We start from the raw sequence: 20,142 nt of genomic DNA on the forward strand, positions 1-20,142 counted from the left end.
GGAAAGACGAGTTTTCTGATCATAAAATTCATTCTGATGATAAATAAAATTATGCATGTGTTAAATTTATTTTCGGTTTCATCACACACACATAAATAAAAATTGTATTAATTAATGGCAATTTAAACTATCTCTCCTATCTGCAGTATGTTAATTGGTCGATAAAAAAAAATAATGATATGTTTTATCGCATTTTATTCAATTTTATGACATCTAAAATATTATCAAACAGAATGAGTCGGTAAATTTCATGATATTATCTCTGAATCCTACAACTGATCGTAAGGCGCTATTTAAGTTGTTAGTAGGATGAAATTGCTAACAGATTAACGCAATTGTCAATTACTATGTAATCCGCGTGAAACACCAACGTAGATCATCATTTTATATTTTTCAATATATAGAGACCATGAAAGTAATTATTAAAACTTTTATTGAAATAAAACAATCTGCCAAATTCGCGAGCAATAAGGTACCCTAAATTCTCAATCAAACCGTATATAGATATTAAATAAATAGAAAATATAATATATGAAATAAATAAGAAGAAAAGTATAAAATAAACAAAATAAAGAAATACATAATACATCTCCTCCAAGCCAATGTTTATTTCCAGATGCTTTGGTCACCGTCTATGACTGCCCCGTTGCTCGTATGAGGAAGGAGTGGTACATTCTTATTTCTATTGGGCGAGAAACCAGTTTGCTCTGTAAGATTCGAAGACCGATAATCTTTTTCCCGTTGGTGTTTTTTTTTTTTGGTGACTTTCAATTACTCTCTACACTGTGTCTATGATGTGTTATGCCACCCCAATATGTTTGAAACTACTGCCTTGTGGGACCGCTCAATGTTCAACGCTGAAAGCCAAGAAGACAAGAGGACACGTATTCTATTTTTTCAGTGTTTATTTCCAAAACCCCATTTTTATGTTATTAAAAATGAACTTTATATCGCTTGAGCTGTGTATCTCGTAATTCAAAAAAAAATGTACAGGTTAGAAATAAAAATTCTCAGTCAGAAAAAATATATCCTACGATGTTTGAGACGAGATATATCTATAACAACGCTTTAATTTTTTTATTATTAATTTTTTAAAGTGCTTATTATTTTGGAGTTATAAGATATTGCAGTTTAACTGATGATTTTCAATAAAATATTGACTTATCTTCACAAGCCATAATAAAAATTTTATTATAATTTTCCAAAAGTAGTTATTTTGTCTTATGATAGAAAAGTCCAGAATTACTAAAGAAAAGTTAATAGAAACAATATAATGATGTGTTCATCATACTGATCATTTTGGGTTTAGTGAAATTTTTCTCATATTTTTTTATATTATATGGCTACACTTCTATAAGTAACTTATATTTAGTTTTCAGAAATATCATACCTCGAAAACCAAAATGCATCCATGGATCCGCCAATATAAACGCTCAGACGAAAGGTGAATGTCCTGTTGATATTTTGTACACGAGAGTATTTAATGTTCGATTAGATTACATTTTATCGATTAAATATAGCTAATCTATAAAAATTCGTTTTATTTTTATGCTTATTATTTATAGTATAAAACAGTAGCTTGAGAAAGTCTATCTTAAGTCGTTATGTACTGTCTGATGGTAACTTTTACATTATGTTTTCATAAATTCGATTTTTACAAATGGATCGACACAATACGGTGCAGTCATCAGTAAGAATATTCTCAGTATGTATTCATTATTAAGTTTTTAATTCATTACGAACTTTTATGGGTGCAATATTAAGTTAACACCAAAGGACCTTCTCGTCATTAGATTATTATTAACCCCCTTTTTTTAATAACAGTTATTTACTGTTATTTTTTAAAAATGAAATTCATAAAAACTACAGATTGCCTTCTTTTTAACTATTTAGTAGTCCGTCTGTTTCGTGATGACTAAAATGTATTTAATTTCTATAAATTTTTGAGGTTAAAAACTGCCAAAGATGAACATAAAATAGTTTATATTCATTTTTGGCAGTTTTAGTTAACCTCAAAAATTTATAGATATTAATTTATCAGACATTCTAAAAAGAAAATCCAGAGTAACTGTTTACTTTCCGAGCTTGATTTCAATATAGCTAAATATCGATTTCTATATAAAATATTTAATACTTCTATATATTATACTGTTTAAGGTAACGAATAAATCATTTGTGCTTTTTGCAACAGACTTAAACGTTTATTAGGAATTTGCTATTATTTAACTGTTATTTACTTATTGTTTCTAACCTTGATAGGCCATATTGAGAATATATACAGGGTGTTCAGGTCTCGATTAACACCCTCATTTTTTTTTTTTTTTATAATGAAATGCTTTGAAATGAAACTTAGTAGATTTTAATTATGGTTAATGAAATTTCTTTTAGTAGTTAAGTCGACTTTGTAATATTTTCCATTTCTTGTTAACTCTCGAATTTCCGGTGAATACAAATATTTTCAATGAAGGATTCTCACAGAGAATATAATTTTAAAAGGGTTATATATCAGTTATTTTGCCAATTCGACGCGTCCTTCATACGAAAATCGCCAAAACCATGAACAATTCTTTAAATTGTTAAGTTATTTATAAAAACGATAAATTGTTCAAAAAAGGTACGGTAAATCGGATGAACGTAAGGAAAAAAATCTATTTAGAATTTTATTTCTCTTAAGAATCCGTCGTTATGATTGCGGAATTTTATTGAAGAGTCACCATCATTACAGACAATTGGATCTCCTCAATCGGTCAGTTTGTTTTGAGATCTAATTCTAAGTGTTAGTAGTATCAAAAAATGCAGTCTTAAGACGCCAGATGCAATTGCAGTTCAAGTTTCTACAAATATTTAACACATTATTTATTTTCTTTCTGTAGCGTTGACAAGACTGTGGCTCTGTAGTTGAGCAAGGGATAAATATTCAGGAATAAATCACATCTTTCTGCTAAATATGAAATAACGATTTTTTTTAGTTTAAAATATTCTTTTAAAAAAACGTATACTCATGTTTAAAGATTGATAGAAAATAAATTTTATTCTGGGACAAGGTCCGATTAGAATAACATAAATGTACAATTAAAAAAATTAAATGTAATCAGAAACCAAAAAATTAAAAATTACTTAGTTTATACAGTATCTACAAGATAAATAAATATAAAATCCGTAAACAAAATAAAAATAAATTTTTATTCTATATTAATGATAAAAGAAGTACAAAAGTCAAATAAAATAAAATAATCAATTCACATTTTTAAAAAAAATATTCACTTCTGATAATATTATATAATATCTACAATGTAAATAAATATAAAATCTGTAAACAAGATAAGAAGAAATTCCTATTATATAATTATAATAAAAGAAGTTTCAAAGTTAAATAAATTAAAATAATCCAAAATAATGAATTCATTAAAAAAAGAAAAATATTCACTTCAGATAATATTATAAAATGTCTACAATAAAAATAAACGTAAAATTCAAAAAACAAAATGAAAATAGATTCTTATTTTAAAAGATGCAAATAAAAATAAAATAGGCAACTAAATTAAAAGAATCGGAAATGATCAATTCTTTAAAACAAAATTCATTAATGATAATATTATACAATATATAAAATTCGTAAACAAAATGAAAATAAAAAAGAATCGAAAATAATCAATTCATTAAAAAGAATTCACTACTGATAATATTATACAATGTCTACATATTAATAAATATAAAATCCGTTAACAAAATAAAAATAAATTCTCATTTCAAATCAATTTATTTTTTTTTTTAAATATTCATTTCAGATAATATTATGTAATGTCTAAAATAGAAATAAATATAAAATTCGTAAGCAACAGAAAATTGATTCTTATATTATATTAAAAATTAAAGAAAAAATCATGTAAACTCAAATAAAATAATCAATTCTTATTTAAAAAAATTATTCACTTCTGATTCTAACATTCTTAAATTGAGGTTTTATGATTGGAGGACGTCAGGTGTTGGAAAAGGGGGGATTTAAATATAGGAGAAAAGTTTGTTTTGATCCAGTAAATAGTTTTAGAGAACTTAGGAACATCTTATTTTTGGAAGTGTATATTTTAAAATTCAGGATTCAGGAGGTCCTTGCCATTATATCGATTTGGTGATCTGGTTCTTGAAAAACCTTTGTTGAGAACCCTTGCAGTAAAAAATAAACCGTGTTATTTTTGTTTACACATTTATTAATAAGGGGAACGGGACCCAAACTTTGCTTGCACCCTAGTATCTACAATACTGTTAATTGCATTATCATTCTTTATCACTATCAGTTCCCATACTACCCTATTGAAATAGAAGAGATAATAGTTAAATTAAACTGGGTCCAGTAATCAGCTTCCTCGAGTTCCGAGATAACTGTTCGAGTCGAGAACAGATCGTTCTCAGTTTAAGCGAAAGTGCAAGATGGCTAGGTTATTACATTAGCAGATATTTTCAAAACCTCAGGTATGTGTTTTTGGAACTTATGAATTCATTGCTTGTACTGTATAATTTAGAGGTAATTTTTAATACAACTTTTGACTTCTTTTTCTTCTATACATGTTTCATTTCAAGCCCTGATGCTATATTCAGATTCGCAACACGAAGGCCATGTTTGCGAGTAACTGAAATGTGGGAATATTCATTTAAATTGCTCATTGTTCAAGATCTGTATCACTGTTGCAATTATTTATGAACATCAAACATCTGCGAGACTGAACATTTAAAAAATATCCCGATGGTGCAATTGAATTTAGTTTCGAAACTCTCGTCCCCGATCTACTTTGTTTTCATTTACATTTTATGACATCATAAGTGACTTTTTGTAGGTTAGAAGCTTTTAAAACGAATAAATATATCGCATTTAGAAATTGGATTAAGTTGAGTCTATTTATGGTCAACGTTGACTTAAATAAATGTAGTTCTTTAAAAAACCAAAAAAAAAAAATGTGATTTATCAATGACAATTAGATAATTTTCACGTTAATTATCTAAGATACAGTTAAAAGTATTTTTTTATTTAAAAATTAATTAGTATAAATAAATTTAAATAACTCTAATTGGATATAGTGAAATTGCCTTCCATTTTATAATGTTCTTTAGTCAAAGTTTTTAATTAATCATTATATAAGTATATCAGATATCACATCAATCCTTATAAGAGTTTTGTGACAATGAAGATAAATGGACTCTATTTACTTTAAATATTTTTCAAATTCTTTGAATAAAAAACGTTATCCATTTAAGTCTCAAAGACACTTTATTGATATTTTAAATGTACAAAACTCTACCATTCTCAAGGATAATTTATCATTATCATAAATTCATAGCTAAGAGACACATAAGTGAGTGCTAATAGTGTAAGGTAATTTTAGTTAAAATTAAATATAAATAATTAAAATTAAATTAAAAAGTGACAAAATTGGTCAATTTTAACTAAAATTATTAGACCTGGGCAGAATAGCCAGCAAAAAAAATTTATAGCTGGATTTGAGTTGTAAATTTATAGCTAAGATTATCCTAGAGCCGGGTAACCAACCAGTCGGTCGCGAGGCCAATTTGGGTTGGTCATCGATAGCTCGCAATGTCTGGGGTGTAATTCCGTGTACCATGGACTTAAAGCGATTGTAGGAGACAAAACTTTCAAGCAATAGTTTCAGACATATTTTATACATATGAAAAGCTATTAATTATCTATGTTCTTTTAATTTCCCTGGACTTGAGTTTTTTGGTAATTTAATAATTATTTTCGTTGTTTTTTACGTAGATAGATAAGCCTTATATCTGTATTTCAGTGCGATGTGTACTCACCGAGGTATTGATAGATTAGCAAAAAGTAATATTGTTCTTTCATGATACATTTTCCTAGCAAAAAAAAAAAAAAAAAAAAAACAATACGTGAAAGTGAAATATTGAAATCAAATTATCACCCATACTGTGCAGCTTTATAACATCTTTACGAACAAATAGTAAAACTTATACATTTCAAATGATAAAAAAATTAAATTTCATTTTAAGTTAGCAAAAATCAATCTTGAATAGGTGTCGGAAAATCAAATGTTTTAGGTAATGCATGTACTGCTGCTATCTGCTATAAAAGTTGGGTCTAAAAATTTATTTTCTTCATGAGCCTAAATCTCTAAAACTTAATAAGTGATTTAAAAAAGAAAAAATAGTTTTGAGCATATAAATTACTTATCTACCCATATCTCGCTGGAATGCACTTGGATACTGAAACCACAATGGATAAACACCTCTTATATCGCCTTTAACAAGTCGATAGCGTCACACTTGTAAGATAAAAAATGGATCTAATATACAGAAAAGTTCGCCACCCTCGTCCTAGAGGATGGCCAAAACATTGGAAAATTAAAATGATACTTAAATGGATTCAGTTTATTTTATTATATTATGCTTATTTTATTTTATTAGATATTTTTTTACAAAAAAAATCCTCAAAATATGCCAATTCGTGCTGTAATTCTAAAAGGTTCAGTATAAAACCAGTATCATAGAACTTCCTGATCGTGGTTCGAATTTCGGTCGAGGTTGTGAACAAAGTGATGCTGGTTGAGAACAAGATGAAGCTGGTGAACAAAAGGTGATACTAAACGAAGATCCGGTCTTTATCGATAATAATTGGAAAGTAAAGTATTCATGATGAAGTAATAGATAGGAAAATGAACAATAAAACATTACATTTTACCTCGCGCGGGCTCGTTACCGCGTAGGGGAGCGTCCCACGGGGTGGCGGATTTGGGGATGGCCGGTGGAAATTCCTCTCGGCTAAGTCCAATGGACTCGCTGACCAACAATGAGATCGGCCCTCCAGACTTGCTGGAGGTCTTGTGACGTAGGATTGAACGCCCTACTCACATATTTTTAGTTCACAAAATACCACAAAACAGTCATGGATCCTACTGAGGTAAAACGCTGATTATCCGGAGGTAAACTCATCGGGAGGGGACTGCTTCAGGGGATTCATAGCACAAATTGAAATCCATTACATTTTAAGGAATTACTGTCACTAGACCACTGGTTGTGGAGATAATTTAGTCAGTATCACGCTCGACCGCCAGATTTTTACACAATTAAGAGTACCTACTTTATGAAGCTGCATGGACCACGGAGGCCTCCCAAACCCACATGGCTGACTCATGGATTCAGTGCAAACAGAAAATAATTATCTGTCACAGCTTGATGAACCCGAGTTAGTATCTCAGTGCCTTACCTCTGAGCTACCCGTTCTCACATAAATTGCATTACCTTATCATAAGATAATGCCTTGGAAGAAATTAGCTGGCGAGGCCAGTTGAAACTGCAGCTTACGCGGATACAAAGAGTTCTTAAAAGATATTATATCCTTTTGTAAGAATGACAATACATGGTCTCGATGTTGAGCAAGGATTATGTTTCATGAAAAGAAGATCTCTATGCTATATGCTTTTCTCTCAAGACAGTAAGACAGGGAACCGTCTTTAGTGTACTCCGTGTCTTTATGCATGAATAAAAGCATAGAAGAGCTAATAAGAAGACCACAACGCATCCAGTGGTGATTGGATTTTTGGAAGAGGGACTTTCTCGGTAAATATGATGCAATTTTAATATGGTTACGATAAAAAGAGTATACAAAAATTTAAGTCAAATTTAAGAAATTACGACCCCAAGGTATGTGTAGATTGGAGGGCTCGTCTTCAACTTATCACTATTCTTGTAATTTAAAAAAAAAATAAAATAAAAAAATTTAAATCTAAAGACCAACATGAATGAATTTGGAAGTCGAAAATAATTACCAAAACATTTTTTTAAATTTTTATATTGATATAAAAATTTTATTTTAGGAATTCACAAAGTGATAATGAGGAATATAAATTTTATATGAAATTCCTGCCAAGAATAAAACAGTTCAATAAAGAAATAACAAAGCTGCCATACAAACGAGAAACATCTGGCTGTTTCGGCTTTTCCGAATCACATTTTTCTATATTTCCTTTTTTCTCTATTCACATGTTAGCTATGGAATATTTTTTATTTTTTCATTATTTATAAAAATTTGAACATAAAAAATATAGGTATGCTATATAAAAGAAGGTTTTTATTTTATTTTTTCTAATTAAACGAAATCAAAAGTACTAGATAAGGAAGATTATTTATTTATTTAAGTGTTTAGACCATTAGAGCCATTTACACTGAATTTACAATTCCTATGTAACATTACAAGTCTTTTATAAAATGAATATAAATTTAAAATTTTAAACAAATACATACTTTATATATAACTGTACATTATTTAACCCAAAACGACGTGACAGATATACTAAAATATTTATTTTATAAGAAAATATATTATAAAAAAAACAAGAGGGTGATTTATGTAAAAAATCGTTGTGTTTGTATCAAATCACAAACAGTGCTGATAAAAAATATAAAGAACTATTAGTAATAAAATATGTTATATTTATATTATAAACTATTATTATTTATAACATATTATAAAAATATTCAAGAACTTATGGTATATACTAAGGATGTGCTTTTTTCAAATAAAGCTTTCTCATTTCATAAAAATAAGTCAGTAAAGGTCCCTTACCATTTTATAATCCTTTATTTAATGTTCTTAAAATTGCATTTCCTTAGGGAAACCTTTTTCCGCAAATTTTCATTTCGGTATTTGATTAACAAGGCATAATTAACAATGAATTACAGTTGCAGGACATAATTGATGTCAACTAAAATTTGTTTTCGTTTTAGAATCAAAATTGGGGGACAAGACGTTATAAAAAAAATTAAAATCAATAAAAATTGTTAGGTTAGTAGGCGTTTTAGGTAAAAATTAAGATTCATAAAAAATATATTTAAACAAAAAATGACAATTTTTTAAGTATCCTAAACTAAATTGTAACAGTTTTCAAATATTGATATGTTAAATCAACGTTTAATTTCTAAGGAATGAAATTATATAAAACAAAACAAATAATAAACAAACAAAGGTGAATGAGTTAAGTGAATAATTTTCATATTTCAAAGTGATTTACAAACAAGATTTTTTTTTTTTTTTAGATAAACCGTTTGAAATATAGGAAAATACTTTTGCGCCTGCGTACGAAAGTAGCGTAACATTTATATGGGGCCCTCTAAATACCAATCTACATAATCCCTCAAAACTTCATGAAAATTAGATAAAAGGTTTGGATGTAATACCTATCCAAGGGTTTGATTACTGACAGATGGAAAAGACAAAACTAAATTTGATTGATATCAAACATTTAAAACGCGGGTAGAAAGTTTCGAATTTAAAAAGAGGACAACATTTTTTCAGTAGCTGCATGAATACAAAGCTTACCAACCTTCTATAGCGAAAAAAATATATATGTTCCCAGTAGTTCAAAAGAACAAAGGTTTTTTTTTCTAAGGTTTTTCGACCCTTAACCTCTTTCTATGAAAATTGGGATAAAAAATCCTTGAGATTATTGTTTTAAAATAACAAAAGAGTAAATAAATAAACTTTTGTGCAATATTTTTATTTTTAATGATAAATTAAAAAAAGATTTGGTTTTTATTTTGTTTATTTGTTATTTTTTTCATTTTAAAAAAGTATTGAAATTTTATATGTATATATAGTTGACCGTAAATTAAATATAAGCTGGTCAGGGTTGCGGTCAAAAAAAGAACAAGCTATTTTTTTAAAATAGTTATAAACTATTTGTTCTTTTTTGACCACAACCCTGACCATCTTCTTATATTAAAATTTATGTAATTTATTTCATAAAAAAAACTATGATGGGCATATTTTATTTTATTTTTTTTCAATTATAACTCATAATATTAACTGTATTCAGAATCGTTTCTAATTTAACAGTTAATTACTGACATAAGTTAAAAGGAATTATATCAGAAATGAACTATATTAAAACCTTACTGATGAATATTTAAGACACAGTAAGTAGCCAGTCTATCGCTAATCTAGTTTTTTTTGTTTTTGTTGGTTTTTTTCAAGTAGCAGTCATATAATCGTTTTTATTACGCAATAATCTAGATGAATATAAATAAACCCTTATCTTATTATTAATCTACAATTAGTCTCAGGACGATTTTCCATACATACGGAGTCAGCCTAATTTATTTCAATAACTACTTACTAAAATAGTTTTATGAAGAGAAAATATTAAGAAATAGTTTCAGCAATTTTATAATAGCTAATGTTTCAAACCACATTGCAGGCCCTAATCAGGGCTATAATGATTATTAATAAATTATATAATTTAAAACCGTTTTATTACATTAGATGGTTCACGGAGTGTGAGTTAAAAGCAGATGGTCCGGGCTACGGTTACAATTAATGCACAATTAAAAGGCCATCAATATAAACAAATTAATATAAAATATAAGTTAAGGATAAATACCAAAAAGATATATTAGCTGGCATAGTAGTGAGTAATTAACTGATACAAAAGAATACATGTACCATGGTAAAAGAAGGGCCATTCGTTTAAACAAAAAGTTGTTTCAGTGCAAATTTGCCATTTTTATTTTATCGCAGATTTGAAATTGGCCCTTTGAAAAAGTCTCCAACTTGAAGTATTGAAAAATTATACTTTGGCCTTATCTTCATTTGTTTCTCCCATGTTTTCGTATTAACAAATTACATAAGTACAAAACTGGTTTATTTGGACATTGGCACTTCTTTTACTATGGTACATATTTACGAGGGTAAGTCAATTATTATCCGCAATATAGTTGTAAAATTGTATTGTAATCAAATAGGAAACTTACAAGTACATCATTTTTCGACATAGCCCCTTTGCTGTGAGTCAGTACTTCAACGTTGAGTTTCTGGAGCGCTTCTGCAATGCGGGCAGCAGTATACGGACGGGCATTGTCATGCAACAACACAACACCTTACTGTCAAGGTAAAGCCTGCCATTCGAAGCAAACGCTGAGGACTACTGTCATACGATGTTGTGTTGTTGCACGGCAATGCCCGTCGGCATACTGCTGCTCACACTGCTGAAACGCTCCAAAAACTCAATTTCGAAGTACTGACTCATCCTCCATATATCCCCGATCTTGCCCCTTCTGGCTATCACTTGTTTGGTCCACTCAAAGAGTAATTAAGGGACCGTCGATTTACTTCGGAGGAAGCAATAAAAGCGCGGTGCATTCCTTGCTCGCACCTCAACCAAAATCCTTCTTTTATGAGGGTATCATGAAGCTTGTATAACGATGGACCAAGTACGTTGAAAAGCAAGGGAACTGTGTCGAAAAATAATGCACTTGTAAGTTTCCTATTTTATTACAGTAAAATTTTATAACTATATTGCGGATAATAATTGACTTACCCTCGTATTACCACATAGATCATTAGGCTAATAGATATATAAGTCATTAATATTTATATATATAAATATTATTTTTCATCAGTTCATTACACATTGCTATATGTTCTTGATATTCATCTTTAACTTTCCTACTACTTTAATTTATTTTTATTGCCGTCCTTTGATACCTCCACCTTTATAGCTTTATACCTTACATATATAGTTTTATATACTTTGTGCCTTTTTATTTTAGCTCTGACGAAAACCTGCAGTATCAATCGATACGTTGGCGATTATAAATAGTTCAAATTGTTTCTTTCTGTTTTGTTTGTTTTATACCGCAATTCCAGGATCTACTGCTTCAGTATAATTCACAAAAAAAAAGTTTTTATTTAGTTTTGTATTTTATGTTTTTCATAGATTATATCGTAATCTGAGGTTACTTTTTAACCACACTGATATCTTCAGGACAGTCTATAGAATAACCTCAGTAGATCAACCACAGTCTATATTACTATCTTTGGAATAAATTCAGTTCTGAAGAAAATCAAGAATATTAATATATTTTCACAAAATTAGTTTTTACGAATTTCTGTATAAATTTACAGGATATTATCTCATATATCTCGATGGTTCCAAAGTGATAGTGCTGTTGGAGCAGCAGCAATAATAGATGACTTCATAGTTCAAACGAGTCTTCCCTTCGAAAGCAATTCATTTACCGTAGAACTGATAGCAATTTACCTGGGGTAACGTAAGACCTACTATGGAACAAGTAAAAATGATATCCTATTATTCACAGATTCTATGAATTCATTGTCACTATTTAGAAACCAGCTCATCCTATCGCAGTACTCATTTTTCAAATAATCTTAAAGTTATATCGGACTGACCACTCAGTTTTGTTCATATGGATACCAATGCACTAGGACATCCTAGGCAATTGTAAAGCTGACCAAGCGGCAAAAGCTGCGTCCTTGATCCCGTCATCTAGCTGCTTTGATTGTTCCCACAACGAAAATTATTTCAAATAATTCTTTTTTTTCAATTTTATTTTTTTAATATTAATTATTGCCATGATATCAGCTAATATATTCTAGAATAGAACGATATTAGGAATCTTTCCAAGATTGAAGCTCAGTCAGTGTGCTAATTGCATCACACATAAACATCACCATCGCTGTAGATTGCCTTATATACTTTTTTATTTTAATTTGTTTGTGAAATGTGCCACTATTCAAGAAAAGCAGCGATATGTATGAATGTAGGTAACGCGCGCAGAGACACACACGATACCCGTGTCAGAGATTTAGCTTTCAGTACGGCTTAAAATAACATTATTCTCTAGCTATCCCAGGTTATATATTGCGGCGTTTCCTTGAATAATTTACTATTATTTATTTTATTTTCGGTATCCCACCACATCCTCTGAACTATTTCACTAATTTTAGTCCTATCAGTAAAAATAACATAAAATAAAAACAAGGAGATAAATGTTGGAGGTGAAAATGTAATGAAATACACTGTACATTTGTCGACGTTTCGACCTTTCACAGGCCTTTTTCAGGGCTAAGAAAAACAATAAAAGATATTGGAAGAATAATTATTGAGGGATGTCATGGAGTAGTAATCATTTCAAAAAATATTACCTCTAAAAAGTTTTAACTGGAAGTTTATGTTTAGGTGATATATAAATATTTTATACCAAAACAGTGCAAACAGATTGCTAAGTCGAACAAAAGAAAACGAGCTTAAACGACTCGAATCGCTATTAAAGTGTCAATAATTTCAAAGTAAACTTTGTTCTCCTGAATATTAAGGAAGAAATAAAATGCATCGTTTTTCCTCTGTAGTTTTCAAATAGCTTAACTATCATAAAAATAATCGTTTAGATACACGATAAAGGTATATTTTCAATGATTACTGTAATAACTAACTAAATGCGGGATTCACGATTTTAAAATTAATATTAATTTGATATCGCTAGTCCTTCAAATTAATAATTCAGATACTTAATAGAGAATGATTAGCCATTAAATAAGAAAAAAAAGAACATTACCGTTTAGGTTATAATAAATGCCGTAAAATCAAGGGTAAACTAAAAAAAAGGCAACATTCCTTCGAATACGGGTCAATGTTGTTCATAAATACCAACCGATTGCTACATACCATTAAATATCAATTTCAAATTAGTGCAGTGCTTAAAATAATCCAAAACGAAACATTAACCAGATCCTTGGTGAGAAGGTCTGCCTGAGGAAAAGTAGGGCTATTTTAGTAAGTGATAGTAATTTTACAAATTGCTCTTGGAAAATACGATCTGGTTCTGAGTTTAATGGTAGAGTTAGAGATTGTAGTTCTATGAATATTTTCCTTATAATTATATTAAATTACTTTCAGATCCTACTGCTGATATTCACAAACAAAAAAAAAATTAAATTTAAATGATATTAAGAATTAAACTAGTAATTTATTGAGGGCCTGAAAAGAAAAAATACAGTATAAAACAAGAGCATCAAATTATAAATCATTAAATAACAACAAAGTTTATATTGGATAAACTTTAAAATTACATATTATTAGCATCAGAATGCTTAGAAGTCTTGCCAACAAATATTGCTGACTATTACTCTACGGTTTATGATTTGAATAAAATATTTTATTATATCAAAAATAAAATATTTTGTTTTTTTGGATTCTAGGATCTTAAAACGTGACACGTTGAAATTTAAGAGTGATATTAAAAAGCCACATTATTGAAAATAATAATCCAAACTCTGGATTGTTATTTTAATTTTTTTTTGTATTATTTTGAGAAAGTGATAATCAGTGAGGACATGGTGAGTGACTTATGGTGGACTTTGGAGACACATACTTTCCAAATTCAATTTTTAGATTTTATGTATCTTGTTCGTTCAACATAAAAATTTAAGGTGCTTTAATTCTTTTTCTTGGTCTGAGTTCTATTTATCCAAATGGAAATTTTAAAAATTTTAGTAAAATCAAAAACATTTGATCTCTAAGTTTGTTATAAACACAGTTAAATGAATCAGACGATTTTTTTTTTTTGGTATTTTTATTAATATTTACATATTAATTTTTTATATTTCAGCATTGATTATTAAACAATTGAAACAATATTTTCATCTAAAACTATAGGTTTGTAATATTTTAGACAGTAATTTGTCTACTGATTGAAAACCATTCTCCATTTTTTTTTTTTTGGAAGTTTAATTGTTTGTGCTTTATTATAACATTATCAATTAATTGCTAACATTTAGTGTAAGGGCGAGGGACTTCGTGATTGAAAAAATTACCTACCACTTCCCCTGAAAAAGAGCATTAAAAAAAATCCCTGGTTCGATTTGTTAATTATATTCCAAGGACCTCTTTATTGAAAAACTCCAAACGAATATAGATATACAAATAAAATAATAAAAGAAAATGAGCTTTCTAATTGCTGGCGAATGTATTAAAACGTTAAATATAAACAAATAAAAGAGAGTAAACAGTTATTCCTACTATTATATAAATTAAGGACAGAGATTAGAGCAGGTCGAGAGTTGTAAATATCTAGGAGCTCATCTCAATGAAAATGGTTAACATTGACGAAGAAGTGGCTCAAAGAATCGGAGCGGCAGAGAAGATGTTCAGTATGGTCAGAAGGGATCTCCCACGAAGAAGAGAGGTGACAAATCAGACGTCTATAAATCGATCTTCCTTCCAATTCTATTCTACCCTTCAGAATCGTGGAGCCTCACCTCAAAACTGAGTCCTACCAGTTACAAGTCATGGAAATGGGATAGGATACGGAACGCCACCATGTGAGCTAATCTCGATGTCAGACCGGCTGAGACCATTCTGGAGGAGCACAAACTAAGATGGTATGGACACCCTCTTGGAATGAATCCAGATAGAAGCACCAGGAACACTTATGAGGCCCACAATGAAGGGGAAAGAAGGAAGGCCTTGCATATCTTGAAAGGACATTGTAAGGGAGGCATTCAGGAAGCGTGGTATAGACTGGAGTAGACGAGGGCTGGTTCAAGAGAGAGACATTTGGGCCAGACTCTATAAGCGGAATCCTCACACCGAATACTAATTTATTATATTTAAAAAATGAGAGCAAAGAAAAACTGACTTGGGCGATAGATATAAGACAAATTAATTATTAATAAATGGTAATATAAATTAACGTTCATTATTATTCATATAAAAAAAAAACTCAGATCCTTTTAATCGTAAATAAACGAAGTCACTCACAGTAGGAGTGGGAGGTGTGTGAAGATTCCGTTCGTAAATGTTATCTCGATGCACCAATATCATGCTATCGATATAGTATCGATTACTATGAATATGATTTTATATCGTCATGCTAAATTAATTTATCCGGCTGGAACAATTATAAACAAATTTTAACTTGGTTTTGATTTTTGTTCTTATTGTATGGATTAATATTTAAAATAAAATGAAATTTTTGAGAAACAGATTGGCAATACTAGAAATTTAGTAATTATACAGTATACGAAATCTAAAAAGTTAAAACTTTCCTATGAATCGTTATCTGGCTTAATACTTATCTACTAACAAAAGCAGATGGCGTACTTTGAGTCTAAAGCATTATTCGTGGATTTACTTTACATTAGGTTGTGTCCCAATATAGGTTTGATTCATGTAATCATGTAATGAAATATATTAATTTCGATACTCTAATAACAATATTTTTTTGTTTTTGAATGGCACATCAAAGATTAAAATTATCTATAATAAATAACTTCTTTTTTTTTATTTATTTAATGTGATTTACAACTGAACAAAATAATACAATAAGTAAATATGTTGTATGTTTCATATACACTTGAAAATTTTGGGAAGGAACCACCCATCGGTGGAACTTCAAACAATAATTTAAATTAGAAAGTCCCGTGGCCATCTTCTTTTCAGATGCCTCGGAGGATTATCAGGGATTGTTAAGGATGAAAGATTAAGAATTAATGGGTTAGGATGGTTAAGGAGTTTGGAACGAAAAGACGCGTATCTGTTTTGGGCCAATTCTGCAACGAATGGGATGTTAAATTAAAAAAATAAAAAAATAATAATAAAAAGGATTATTTCAATGGAATATTCGACTGTCTAAATTCAAATAAACTAATTACTACATTTTTCCCATAGAATTCATCCAAAAAATAATGGGCTGTCGGAAATGGATTTAATATATTAATAATTACTTATTTATATATATTAATAATTAATTGTTTTCGAATTTATCTATAAGACAAACACACACAAACATACTATAATTTTACGAAACGTATACAACTCCAAAAATTAAAACAAGCTATTAATTAATTAAGTTTAATAATATTTTTTTTAAATCTTAAATTTTTATTGTATGGTTCAAATAACGCATACATAATTTTATGTTGTTAATTTATTAGTAACGAAATGAAAATGTAAAACAATTGGATTAAAAACAATTGAAAATAAAATAAAAATAAACCGAATGAAAAACCAAAAACATTTAAATAACATAAGCTCCAAAAGTGTGAAAAGATAATTAGCCGTATTTGCTTAATGACACTATATAACATAACTAGCAAAATAGTTTAAATAGATGAGATTTTCTTTTATTTTTTAATTCTCAGTTTTAAACGTATATATTCATTATGACTTCTTTAAATTTGTACTATAGTTTTATAATTTATAAATAATTTTTCTCAACCTTAACTTTGATATTTAATTTAAAGATATTTGTATAGATGTTGAGTTATTGTAAACCTGATTTAATTCCAGAATAATCCCTTTATATTTCTTGCCAGAACTAATTCTATGATTCAAGATTAATCTATACGAAAAAAATATATTTCATTATATGATTATTATATGAAATTATATATTTGTCTAATAAATAAAATAGAAAAAGAAAACATACCGAATGTGAGAGCTCTAGCAGAAGTTAATTAGTAAAGCTTTATTGAGGATATAGGACTTAAGGAGCTGGCTTCGAATCCGGCTGGGCAGAAAAAAAATTTTGAGCATGATTCTGATCCAATCACCTCCTTGCACAACCATTGGTCTAGTACTAGTGCTTCTGTACAAAAAACTCCACCCTTAACCCTTCATGGATTGTAGCGGTATAGATCTTAATTTTTAATAGGACTTAAACAACTTATGTAAATAATTTAACTATAAATTGTTACTACATTATTCCTTGAATTACATTCTATGGTAAAATGGGATATTACTTTTTAAATAACAAGTTGTATATAGCTGCTGGGTATTAACAATTATTTATAAATTCTTTAATGTATCTGCCGTGTGTTATTATGAGTGAAGTTTATTTTATACTTTACTACCCCTGAGGTAAACTAGAAGAGCAAAAGGATTTTATAAATATATACTTATTAAGTGATTACAGTTAAGGAGCCGAATAAATACTGAAACGAATTAGCAGCACATGAAGTATAAATAATTTCATGAGCTGATGGATACCACTAGTGTTAAAAATTAATTAGCTCTCAATTCTAAAAGCAGCTCATCCGTTAATCTGTATATTTTCCACATGAATTAATTATTTTATATAATTAGGTACAAAAATGTGTGTTATGCAACATTTTTTTATTATTATTATTTCCTACATTATCTGAGGTAGAAATGCCTGATTTTAATCCGTTAAAAAAAAATCTGAAAACTGTATTATTTCATATTTATAAATAATATATATAATAAATACGGTCTAATAAACAATTTTTAAAAATATTAATTTTTCATTCTAAGATGCTTACAGATTACAATGAAATCTGTAATGTGTAATTCTTATATTTAGACGTTTCGGGGATGGTATAGTATAAAGTTAAGATAAGAATTAAATTAGATTTTTTTTTAATATAACTATCTTTGTCTTCATCCTGTGTTTCTAAGATTCCCTCTTTTTCCTAAGCAATTAAACAGTTTCTGATGAAACTTTAGCCAAAGTGCAAATCTTATAAACTCTAATCTGGATTTCAATGCACCATATTGATTTAAGATACTTTTACACATCTAATACATGCATATTTCACATGTTTTTAGTCGAAATGAATGAATCAGATTGAGGAATATTCTATCAAAATTCAATATATCCACTTTTAGAAAATTATTTAGAAATATACTATTATATCTCATGTACAAAAGGTTAAATTTTTATTAAAAATTTTGATTTTTACCATCTAATTGACAGTGGAAATTTTAAATTTTGAAATAAACTGAATAATTTTCGGATTTATAATTTTAATTAAAAAACAAATAACTTTACTTTTCATAGAATAGAATAATTATAAACAAATTATTTACTTTTGATAGAATACTACTCAATTGTGATTGTATAAATTTTGTAAGTTAGGCCAAATTATTCTAATGAGCATTCGATAAATCTTCAGAACTCGATTTTATAGAAATATTTAAATCGTATGAGAAATTTCCAATTAAAAGTTAATATATATGCATCTCAAAAGGTTTTTTTTTTTTTTAAATACAAATTCTACAGCTAAAACTTATTGAGCTTTTTTCAATCTTTAAATTTTTCCTTCCCAAATAAGTGTTAAACATCAACATTTTCAATGAATTATTAAATCGTATACATGAGATGCTCCTATATTACGTTTTAAAATTTTTTTTCGACCAAGACTCCCCCATTGGAGTCATATATTTCCTAACCATGGTTGGGCGTCACAGTTTTTCATTTTGTGGGACCGCCACTCAATGAAAAAAGTCAACGCCCCAGGCCGGATTCGAACCGGCATCGCCAATAGACATCACAAATTGGTAAGACTGTGTCTTAACTACTGAGCTACGGACGGCCCCCTGTGTTTTAATTATAATTATCCAAAACTCATATGAATATATTTTTTAATTATTGAGGCCTATTAAATAATTTATTACCAGCTACCTACTTTTCTTGGGTTGTTGAGGTTGTAATAGGTGATAGATTTAGAAGAGTTCGGTGACAGTGTTTTTTACCCTCCGAGTACAAGAGCCTGTTGGAAAAACCGTTAGTTGTTTCAACCTAATTTTTGATTACTTTAATGAATGGTACCTATAATTACCAGTCATATTTGGTGAGTTTGCCAAGTTTAGTTTGGGGAATACAAAATAGTGGCTGTTTCAAACTGTTAAAGAAAAATAATCTTTCAAACACTAGAAAAACCTAATAAAACATCTTTATTTAAGGTAGAGTAAATTTTCTTAAATATGAGCCTTAGTAGAGTTGTTTAAGTTCAAAATTTGCGGAGATACAGTATTTTAAATTTTTTTAAAAAAAAGTTCATATAAAATGTACTGATTAATCAGTAGTTAGTGAATTTATTGAGGAAAATATATATCTCAGGAGCCATGAGACCTAGAGATGTCTATTAGCACTCAACTTAAAGCTAGTGCTATGAAGTGGTTTATAACGTTTATCTTCTTAGGAGTAGTACTTTTCATATTTGCTAGAATAAATTGATTTTTAGAACAAAATTTCCTGTACCAAATTCATATTTATAAATATTATAAAAACTAATACCCCAACGAAGATACACATTATAAACTACTTCATAGTGCATTAAACTACCTTTAATTCGATTTCTGGCATACATCTGTTGTACGTGCAATGATTCTTGAGATAAAGTTTTTTATATATCACATATTTTGACTGAGTAACAAGAAATCATCATCTTGTTGATTTATCTTGGCCATAAGCATGAAAACTGCAACTCCTATGCAGAAAAAACGCTATAAACTACATTATAGTCCATTAAACTAGCTTTAATTTGAGTGCTAATAGACATCTCAACGTCTCATG

The 20,142-nt window shown here is 28.8% G+C and overlaps 1 protein-coding gene across 11 annotated transcripts in view; it reads left to right on the forward strand.

Annotated features, from left to right (window-relative positions):
- The window catches only part of ClC-a (chloride channel protein 2), a 186,835-nt gene that overhangs the window by 109,782 nt on the left and 56,911 nt on the right, over positions 1-20,142 (forward strand). The window contains exon 1 of one of the 11 annotated variants that reach the window (XM_014415304.3): positions 1,602-1,705. The exons of 7 other annotated variants lie outside the window; for them this stretch is intronic. In XM_014415304.3, coding sequence (XP_014270790.1) covers positions 1,661-1,705 — 45 coding nt within the window. In that variant the 5' untranslated portion in view covers positions 1,602-1,660. Of the gene's footprint in view, positions 1-1,601; positions 1,706-4,377; positions 4,471-20,142 lie in introns of those variants that run through there. 3 more of the 11 variants (XM_014415305.2, XM_014415300.2, XM_014415301.3) reach the window with 3 other exon arrangements.

The sequence above is a fragment of the Halyomorpha halys genome, unplaced genomic scaffold, assembly GCF_000696795.3.
Source record: "Halyomorpha halys isolate HHAL.00 unplaced genomic scaffold, Hhal_1.1 Scaffold98.1, whole genome shotgun sequence".
NCBI lineage: Eukaryota > Metazoa > Arthropoda > Insecta > Hemiptera > Pentatomidae > Halyomorpha > Halyomorpha halys.